The following is a 9,610-nucleotide window of genomic DNA, read 5'->3' as shown; positions in this document are numbered from 1 at the left end:
TAGAGCAGAGACAAATCCTCTCATACCCTTATATTTCATAACACAATTTCAAAAAGACCCTTTTGTTCTTTTAATTTTATATGTCAAACAAAAAAGAGAAAAAGACTAGAATAGCACTAAACCAAGTTTTTGTTCCCAAAGTAGCACTCAAGGCTCAAAGTCACAAAAATAGGTTTCATTAAAGAGGTAAATATACACTTATATCCCTTGGGTTAATTAATCTAAATCTTAGGGTTTAGAGTTAAGGGGTGGAGTTTTGGAATTAGGGTTTAAAATTTTATAAAAAATAAATACTAAAATAAAAAATAAAAATTTAAAAAACAGTTTCAAAAAGTATTTTTAAATTATAAAAAATTTTTTTGAAAAAAAATAAAAATAAAAAAAATAAAAATAAAAAAAGAAAATTTTAAAAAAAAATTTATAAAAATTTCGAATCTGAAAACATGTAATCTGAAACTATAAAAAAAATTATTTTTTTTTTTATTTTTTTTTTTTATTTTTTTATTTTTATTTTATTTATTTTTATTTATTTTTGTTTGTTTATTTAATTTTAAACCAAGGGTATTAGGGATATTTTACCCTTTAATGAATGCCATTTTTGTGACTTTCTCCTTCTAGTGCTATTTTTGAGACATAAACTTCAAAATGTGCTATTATTGACAATTGCCCAACAAAAAATCATAAAATTAAAATGGAAACGTTAATATTTTTTATTTGATTTATAGAATTTGATAAAAATATTTAAAAAATCCAAAAACGTTTTTTTTCTATATTTTCGAAAAAATCATCAAAATATGATTAAAAACGATTTTAAAATATATTTTTTTCAATTTGAAAAAGTATAGAATTTAAATATTTGCCCATTAGTTCACTAATCCATAGGGGGAAGTTAGGGTTTAGTTTTGATGACCGGGAAAGATTTAATTTGGAAGTTTGGATTATGATCAAAAAAAGAATTATGAAATAGGAGTATAGAAAAATCTAGGAGTCCATAGGAGATTTGACATTTCATATTTGGGGGCACGCCAGAAATTGGCTCTTTAGAGCATCTGCAAACAGACAACCAGTTTTTGAGTGTAAGAGATCTGATACAAATGATCAATTTAACATACAGGAGAATGCATAATTCAAAAATTAATCAAGATAATGCTCTTTAATGAGACGGAGCAGGCTGTTTCTGGTTGTGGTGAGACGATTTGGAAGGAGCCAGAGCTTGGCTGTAGATCTGCTCGCCGACGAGCGTGTCTCATTTGGTTCGAGAGCATCGGATGCTTCCTCCATTCATCTCTTCGCCGGAAAAACTCGCCGGTAGTACCCAAAGGCTTCGCCATTTTCTCCGGTTATTCGATTCAGTACTTCTGGGTCGGTACGTTCTTCTTAGCTTCGAAGCTCATATGACAAATCATGGGCTTTCTTTAATTTATGGGCCTTTTAATGGGTCTATTAAAGGGCTTTATCATAATTATGTGTCTATTAGGCTTCTTACCTTACTCTTTTTAATTGAAAAAAAAATCCGAAAATGATATTGTAGGAAAAATCTTTAGGAAAATATTTGTGATAAAAAAAAAGATAATGTAGGAAAATATTTCTTAAAAATATTTGTTACCGTTGGATCATTCATGACTTTCCTCAGTTTCTATCCTTAACCCTCCATAAACATAAAATTTGTGATAGTTTTAGGAGAGTTTTTTTTTTCAAAAAAAAATTGTGGTATTTTTTGGACCAAAAACCTTGGAGACTTGGAGTAATTCTTTATCTTCCCTAGTTTGATATCAAAATCTTAGATTGAAGAGGTACATCATATTTGCATGTACGTGTGTGAACATATTCTATTGATGATAAATATATATTTGTTCAAATTAACAATCATAAGAAAATATTATTTTCATATATCTATGATAAAGTTCTTTATTGCATTCATATAAGAACATAAGAGAAGTACACACTGATAGATCTTAATAACATATTTTGTCTTTCCAGCTTATGTCTCTAGTTCAGGGGAAGATAGCGTAGTGATCTCATATGAGAAATTGTTTCAGGCATAAACATGGTGTTCTCGTTGTTAGTGGGTGGGCTTGGAGGAGGAGGGTTTTGTGTAGGAGACGATGGAACTGGTGGGGGTGGAATTTTACCCGTTTTGTCTGTGGACGGTTCTGCGATTGTTTGAACGGATATTAGTAGAAGAAGACATAGAGCAATCTCCATTGTTGTTGCAGAGAACTTCATGTTTCTTTTGTCGGGTTTGTGTCATATGAGCTTAGCAGAGGACCTGTATTGTTTATGGAAGCCCGGTTATTGTTTTGTTTTGATAAGTTACGTGTGTTTAAATAGGCGGAGATAAAAATACACGAGATCAAATATGATTAGTATTCTACATGTTAAGAAGTATATATATAAGAAGGTTTTATTCCATTGAATGATTTGACTAAATTTTTTAATTGAAATGATTTTCCTAACATATTTTTATTTTATTTTGTTATCAATAAATGATTGAATACAAATGAAAAATTTGAGTCAAACTTTCTTTAATATTATTGATACAAAGATTTATTTAGAAAATTTAAACCAATCTAAATGCGTTTCATAGGTTAAATCTAAAAAAATTCTTAGAATGTCTTTCAAACTAATCTAGAATTTATTTGTTACCTTTTGCATGTTAGTGCATGTCATGCCAAAAGTTCACCCTTATTCTTTTGCTGTTCATTTCCATCTGTGGTTATCTACTTATTCACTGTTTTTTTTTGCTTCCAAGCTCCCACCCAAAATTCTAAAGTTCAACATTTTGCTTTAATTTTAAGCAGAGGACATGCATTAAAGAGTTAAAGCAAGGAATTTTTTTGACCATGTATAATATAAATAGAAAAAAAATAGCTCTGCATTTTATTGTTCTTGCTAGGAAAGAAAATATTCAAAAAAAGAATTTGCCGTCTTCTTGGATTTAAAGAAAAAAACATATTATCATTTACGGGAGACATGATTATATAAAGAACCAAAAGTAGACGTACTGTAACTCATTTCGAACGTTAGAGTATCTCCAATGTAAAACTTCATTTTTTTCTTCAAAATGGAGTAAAAGTGAGAATGGAATAAAATTACTCCAACCCTACTTCATTTCCCATTCTATAATGGAATGATGAACAAACAAAAAAAAGATTACTCCATTTATGGAGTAAATTTTAGTATGGAGTGAGATATGGAGTTGGGTTGGAGCATTCATTACTCCATATTCACTTTTACTTTATTTTAGAGGAAAAAATGGAGTAGGGATGGAGATGCCCTTAGACATCGTTCATAGCTTTATAAAACTAGACCAGTTGATCTAAATGATAAACTGATTTGATTGCCCCAAAACACTTGTTAAATCACCGGTCCTAAGCTCGAGGGGTTTATTAAATCATGCTTTACCTGCTCGAGGGCCGATTCTGATTTTAAGAGTATATAATATGTGTTGTGGTAGGTAATGACAAAACCACATATTTAACACATAAAAAAACACATTTCCTTCTATTTTCCTTTTGCTCAAACTTTATTGATTAAAAATTATAACATTTGTCTTGATCACTAAGGTTCTGCCTCTTGCTATGGATCCGAGACTTCAACAAGCTGCTAAATCTGGAAGCATTGATGAGTTGTATGCTCTTATTGATGAGAATCCATACATACTTGAGAACATCGATGCGGTACCGTTCATCAACACTCCCCTCCATGTAGCTGCAGCTTCCGGTAACATAGAGTTTGCCATGGAGATGCTGAATCTTAAGCCATCTTTCGCTAGAAAGCTGAACACAAGCGGGTACAGTCCATTGCATCTCGCTGTAGAGACGGGTCATACATATTTTGTTTCCTGGATGCTCAAGCATGATCACAGCCTTGCTTGCCTCAAAGGGAGAAATGGCATGACCCCATTCCACTTACTAGTGGTAAGAGGAAACGTGGATCTCGTGGCAGAGTGCCTCCTTGTTTCCCCTGAATGTATCCGAGATGTGAGTGTGAATGGCCGGAATGCTCTGCACCTTGCTGTGGTGAATGATAGATATGAAGTTCTCCAAGTCCTCACTGGATGGATCAAGAGAACGATGCAAAGAAACGCTTTCAAGAACGAGTTCTGTTTTCTGAATAAAGAAGATTTCAGCTACAACACAGCCTTGCACCTTGCAGCACAGAAGAATGATCTTCAGGCATGTTTTATTTTCTCCAGTGCTTTCTTTTTCCATACTTGATATAAAGCTTTCCAAATCAAGATTGAGTGAAAATAAATCGAGTTAACTATGAGATTTGTTACTTCTGGAAGTGATTTAAATCTCAATGCACTAGTAAAATGTCATATTCATTGGGCCATAGGAAGTAATTTTAGGATTAGGAAAAATGTTTTTAGTAGATAAAGATGTCTTCTAAAGGAAAAATGAATATCAGACTTTGAAGTTGTATAAATATGGGTCTAACAAGTTGTAAATTAATTAATTTGCACAACAATATAATTAACAAACTCTGAAAATGAGTATCCTTAGTTGTGTTCTGCTCTCTTAGTTTATTTGCTTTCTTTGTGGTTAATTCACATTTGCTCACAGCAAGATTCCTAATAAAATGATGTTATTTTGTGTAGGCGGTAAGATTATTACTAGAATGTCAGCATGTGGAGCGGAATAAAGTCAATGGTGATGGTTTAACATTCCTTGATATCTTAAGAAACCTGGAGAACTCAGGTGACTGGGACTTGGATTTGGAACAAGTTATTATAAAGACCCGGTGTAAAGAGGCTGCTTCTATGCCAAAACCCAAGTCACAATCTCATTTTTTGAAATCGCCATTTACTTTCTGGACATTCTATTCCACTGGTATGAAACGCCTAAGGTCTAACAGTTCAGAAGAAGTTCGTGGACCTTTCCTGATTGTATTCACTTTGATAATAACAGTTACATATCAGACTGGCCTCCAGCCTCCTGGAGGTGATCACTCATCCAAGGATCCGACAAAACAGGCATTCTTTGTCCTTCTTTGGCTTTCCAACACCTTAGGCTTCTACTGCTCTCTATTCTACACTTTTTCTTTCTTACCACTCAGGGGTCTGTTTACGTCATGGTACATTTCAATAGGGATCTTGCTGGGAGTTTCTTATGCATTAGCAGTGGCGGCAAACTCACCAGATCCTGTGTTCTTTCTCATGATGACCTTTGTCATCTTCCTGCTTTATGTTCTCTATCTCATTTTGCTTGCTGTTGTTGGGCGGCGGAAGAATCTGACGGTGGTACCTGAGCCCCATTTAAGCTGGTTTAGAAAACCTTGAAAATGAATGATTTGATACCACATCACTGTATGGAGAGGAGAGGACATTTGAACTTTCTGGATACATCCTTATGAAACATTGGGTTTGGTCTGCAAAATTAGTTTTTTTTTACATAGGTGTATAGATCCAAAATTATAAAAACATTTTTTATAAAAGTTCTTAATAAATGTTTACAGCTTTCAAAATCTCAGGTCCGGCCCTGAATGTAATTTTCCTGTAGTAATTGCCTTGAACATATAAATTTTAGTGTATGTTTAATGAGTTTATCAAAGTTACAGTTGTGAGTGGTTGATAAAATAAGTTTGATACCAAGAAGAAGAAGCTAGTTAGTATAGTGTAAGAGAGCGTGAAATAGTATTACTATTTTGATACTGATACTAGTTCTTGGTTTGATACCATGAAAAACATTTAGCTACCATATAGAGAGTCCCACTTGTTCTTAGTTTGTATCTTATTCCCGACATGTACATGTGGTTCCTAGGGGTATTTTCACTTTCTTTATTAGTTCATTACATTTGTTTGTTGGTTCTTGCTCAAAGCTTCTTGCTAAAGACAAATTTTGAGTGTAGATCACAAACATTTTTCTTGAATACAGTTTTCTCTCAAAACATCTCTCTCTCTCTCTCTCTCTTTCAATGGATCCAAGACTACAACATGCTGCAGAAACAGGAAGCATCAGTGACTTCTATGCTCTAGTTGACGAGAATCCTTACATTCTTGATAACATCAATGCCGTTCCATTTGTCAACACTCCATTCCACGTAGCTGCAGCTTCCGGAAACATACCCTTCTCTACAGAAATGCTGAATCTGAAGCCATCTTTTGCCACAAAGCTGAACACAAGCGGGTACAGTCCATTGCATCTTGCTGTAGAGAAAGATCATAGACAGTTTATAACATGGCTTCTCGGTATTGATCCTGAACTATCTCGCGTTAAAGGGAGAGAAGGCATCACGCCTTTCCATCTCATTGTGGTTAGAGGAGATGAAAATCTTGTGGTAGAATGTCTCATGTCTTGTCCTGAATGTATCCAAGATGTGACTGTGAATGGCCATAACGCTCTTCACCTTGCTTTAACGAATGGTAGATTTGAAACTCTCCAAGTCCTCACTGGTTGGATCCAAAGAATGAGCCAAAGATATTCTGCTTCAACCGAGTCTGATATCTTGAATAAAAAAGATGTTTCTCACAACACGCCTTTGCATCTTGCAGCATATAAGGAGGATAATCAGGCATGGTTCCTAATAAGCTTCAGTTTTTTCTTTACATTTTGTTACATAGAAATTGGTCTAGACGGCGTCTCCCTAGACCGCAAATAGCTCTTAGCCAAAACATTTTTTTTTAAAATTCAGATTTACAAGCCTCAAATCGGTTAAAAAATTTTAAAACAGTTTAAATCGATTTTAATTAGAATAAATCCGTAAAACTAAAATATTTTATATAAATATAAAAAATATATATAATAAATTGAATGTAAGCCTCGAATAATCCACTGTGGCTAGTTCTTTGTAGAGTGCCTAGTTACCACCTAGTGATATTTTGAATATTGCTTGGACTGATGGTAGGCTTACATGTTTGTACGCAGGCGGTAAAACTGTTACTAGCTTGTCAGCTAGTGAAGCCAAACGAAGTCAATGATGATGGTTTAACGTTTCTTGATATCTTAAGACACCAAGGACAGAGTAGAGACTTGGAACTGGAACAAGCTGTCTTTAAAACCAGGTGCAAGGAGGCGACATCTCTTCCAAAACTAGGCAAAGCAACTTCTGATCACTTCAAGACACCAATCACTTTCTGGTCTTATTGCTCCACTGGCATCAAACGCCTAAAGTCCGACACTTCAGAAGAAGGTAGAGCAGTCTTCTTAATCATATGCACATTGATAATCACATCCACTTATCAAACCGCCCTACAGCCTCCAGGAGGTTTACGCCAATCAGAGGAAGGTGGTTCCGCGGTTATGAAGCAGACATTCTTCATTGTACTATGGGTTTCCAACACTATAGGCTTCTGCTGCGCTCTACTTTACACGTTTTGTCTCTTACCAGTTAGTAGCTTGTTTACCACATGGTTCTTTTGGATTGGGGCGTCTCTTGGAGTCTCTTATGCCCTTGCTATGGCTGTAATCTCACCACACCCAGTGTTGTTTATCTGCGCAGCCTTCGCCTTGTACCTGCTCTTTCCTCTGTATCTCTTTATGGAAATTTTCATAGCACTGAGGCTGAGCCATCTGAAGGCTACAGTGACTAGAATGTTTGTAACATTTATTGAAACAGAGACAATCAAAAGCTTAAAGACAGTTTTATCAGAAACATAAAGACAAATTAGTTTATAGCATTATGACATTAACAGCAAAATCAACCACAAAAAAAGAAAAGAAAACATTACTAAATGTAAAGCTGTGTCAATCCCATTAAGATTACACAATCAAAAGCCTCTTGGTTCTGTCTTTTTGTTCACTAGCTATTATCACCTTTATCAAGCTTTGATTTTCTTGTTGGTACTGCAAGTAGGGCATTTGTAATGTTTGATGTGCTCAGCCTTTGCAGGTGTGATCTTCACGCATTTTCCATGGAACCATTTCTCACAAGCATCACAACATATCCAGAAATCATCATGGTTGTCTCCACAGGCACCACAGACCGCACCTTGTTCATCGTCTTCCTCGTCCTCTCCACTGTCATCATCTTCTCTTGGTGGTGGAGACGTCTTTGAAGCCTTAATGTGAGAGAAAGTTAGCAGATATAGATAAGACTCAGAGAAAATAAAAAACAAAATGGTGAGAACAGAAGGTTTATATATTACCTTGACACCACTAGGCTTGGTTCTGCTACTGTTGTGGTTGTTAGCAGATTGATCCTTGGATTGCTTTGCGTTGCCAGTTATAACCTCGAAGATGGTTGGGAGATCGTTTATCATCTGGAAGAGTCTCTTCCTGAAACAAATTTATTAAGAGGCAAGACGACCATATATTGTTTAACAGACACTGAGAAGAGAAGGAAGCTTACCTCTCATTCTTCCCAAATCCGAAACGTGCGCCAAAGTAGAAGGCAACGGAGATGAGCCATGAGTCACTGTGAACAGCAACAAGAGATATCCAGTCTTTTTCTGGCATCCCGTCCCTTGCAAAGTTGATGCCTAGAGCTGGTTCAGGGAGCTCGGGAGGGACCTCGTCGACGGGAAGATTCACTTCCCATGTCTCATTTGGAAGTCCATAAAGACACAAGTTTTCCTTGTCTGCACAAGTAAAAAACAGAATTACTCAAAGAAGAGAAACCACGCAGAACACTTAACTTCATCTTAGTACAAACATGAAGAAACTCACAAACATTTTTAGAGTCTCTATTCTGCTGTTCAAAAACATTTTAAGCCTCTATTGTACTGTTTTAAGACACAAGTTTTTCTTTAGACCCAACCATTTAAAGTCTCTATTTTCCTTATGAGGAAGATAATGAAAGATAAAACTAAGGCCAGAGGAGACAATAACTAGAACCCTGAACAAAATCTGTAGATCTAACAAATAGAAACGAGAAAATCAATTAAAAAAAAACAAATAAACAAGAGGCCATACCAGTAAACTAACTCATGAAGCAAAAAAAAAAAAAAAATTGAATTTTACACCACAGATTAGGCGATTTTTGCATATAATCTCAACTACTTGAACAATAATAAAACAATTGTTGAAATTATACAAGAAGGGTGATGAAATAACTCACCAGGGTCACACTCGTGGTAAAACTTCCGTACATCTGCATAAAGAAAACCAACAAATAGCAATTTGATTACTTTACGAATGAAGATAACCCAATTGAACAATTGAACATGCACACAAAACTGTTGATTGCTTTAATAATCTCTTGAGAAAGCAATTTAGCTTTAGATTCGAACAAAAGAAACAGAGAGAGAGACCTGTAGAGAGAGCCTTGAGGAGACCAGCTCTTCGACCCCTAAAGTCGCCAAAGACCTCTTCCACACTGCGCGATACAACAGGATTCTGTATTCCCTCCATAACTCCAGACTCACAAACGCCGGCGGTGATGGGTTCTTCAAGATCGTTTTTTTTTAGTTTTTTACTTTCAGCGAAGATGTTTACTTGGATTCGTATCCAGAGACAGACAATCTAGTATTAATCTTCATTATAAGGAAATTTTTTGGGAAAAACTGAGAAGAAGAGGAGAGAGAGAGCTTTAAGAACCCTAAAAAGACGAAAAAGTAAGGAGACAAAAGACAATTTGGGTGCTGTAATAGAAACAAATATTTATTTATTTTTTTGGAGACACGACGACTTGTATTTATCTATATATTAATCTTTCTGTTTTAAAAAGA

The 9,610-nt window shown here is 35.1% G+C and overlaps 4 protein-coding genes and 1 pseudogene across 5 annotated transcripts; 2 read left to right on the top strand and 3 right to left on the bottom strand.

Annotated features, from left to right (window-relative positions):
- Nucleotides 1-736: 736 nt before the first annotated feature.
- On the bottom strand, nt 737-1,668 carry LOC111204055 (annotated as a pseudogene).
- Nucleotides 1,669-1,871: 203 nt separating this feature from the next.
- Nucleotides 1,872-2,665, bottom strand: LOC111198916 (acrosin-like). The gene has a single exon (XM_022688254.2). The coding sequence runs from the start codon at nt 2,224-2,226 to the stop codon at nt 1,990-1,992; it is 237 nt and encodes a 78-aa protein (XP_022543975.1). The 5' UTR covers nt 2,227-2,665; the 3' UTR covers nt 1,872-1,989.
- A 737-nt stretch (nt 2,666-3,402) lies between these two features.
- On the top strand, nt 3,403-5,292 carry LOC106405288 (ankyrin repeat-containing protein BDA1-like). The gene is made up of 2 exons (XM_013845858.3): nt 3,403-4,178; nt 4,604-5,292. The coding sequence occupies exons 1-2, from the start codon at nt 3,582-3,584 to the stop codon at nt 5,282-5,284; spliced, it is 1,278 nt and encodes a 425-aa protein (XP_013701312.3). The 5' UTR covers nt 3,403-3,581; the 3' UTR covers nt 5,285-5,292.
- A 603-nt stretch (nt 5,293-5,895) lies between these two features.
- Nucleotides 5,896-7,601, top strand: LOC111198660 (ankyrin repeat-containing protein BDA1). The gene is made up of 2 exons (XM_022687579.2): nt 5,896-6,516; nt 6,870-7,601. The coding sequence occupies exons 1-2, from the start codon at nt 5,920-5,922 to the stop codon at nt 7,599-7,601; spliced, it is 1,329 nt and encodes a 442-aa protein (XP_022543300.2). The 5' UTR covers nt 5,896-5,919.
- On the bottom strand, nt 7,572-9,515 carry LOC106388734 (PHD finger protein ALFIN-LIKE 7-like). Of its 2 annotated transcripts, XM_013828880.3 has the most exons (5): nt 9,194-9,515; nt 9,001-9,033; nt 8,293-8,521; nt 8,090-8,219; nt 7,572-8,002 (listed from the first exon to the last, which is right to left on the bottom strand). In XM_013828880.3, exons 1-5 carry the CDS (start codon nt 9,291-9,293, stop codon nt 7,763-7,765), a joined length of 732 nt encoding a protein of 243 aa, XP_013684334.2. In that variant the 5' UTR covers nt 9,294-9,515; the 3' UTR covers nt 7,572-7,762. The 2 variants fall into 2 exon arrangements, with proteins under 2 accessions (XP_013684334.2, XP_048597693.1); XM_048741736.1 differs by having other exon boundaries at nt 7,572-8,219; nt 9,194-9,501.
- Nucleotides 9,516-9,610: the final 95 nt, after the last annotated feature.

Source organism: Brassica napus, chromosome A9, assembly GCF_020379485.1.
Source record: "Brassica napus cultivar Da-Ae chromosome A9, Da-Ae, whole genome shotgun sequence".
Classification (NCBI taxonomy): domain Eukaryota; kingdom Viridiplantae; phylum Streptophyta; class Magnoliopsida; order Brassicales; family Brassicaceae; genus Brassica; species Brassica napus.
This window is presented reverse-complemented; position numbering and strand designations above follow the sequence as displayed.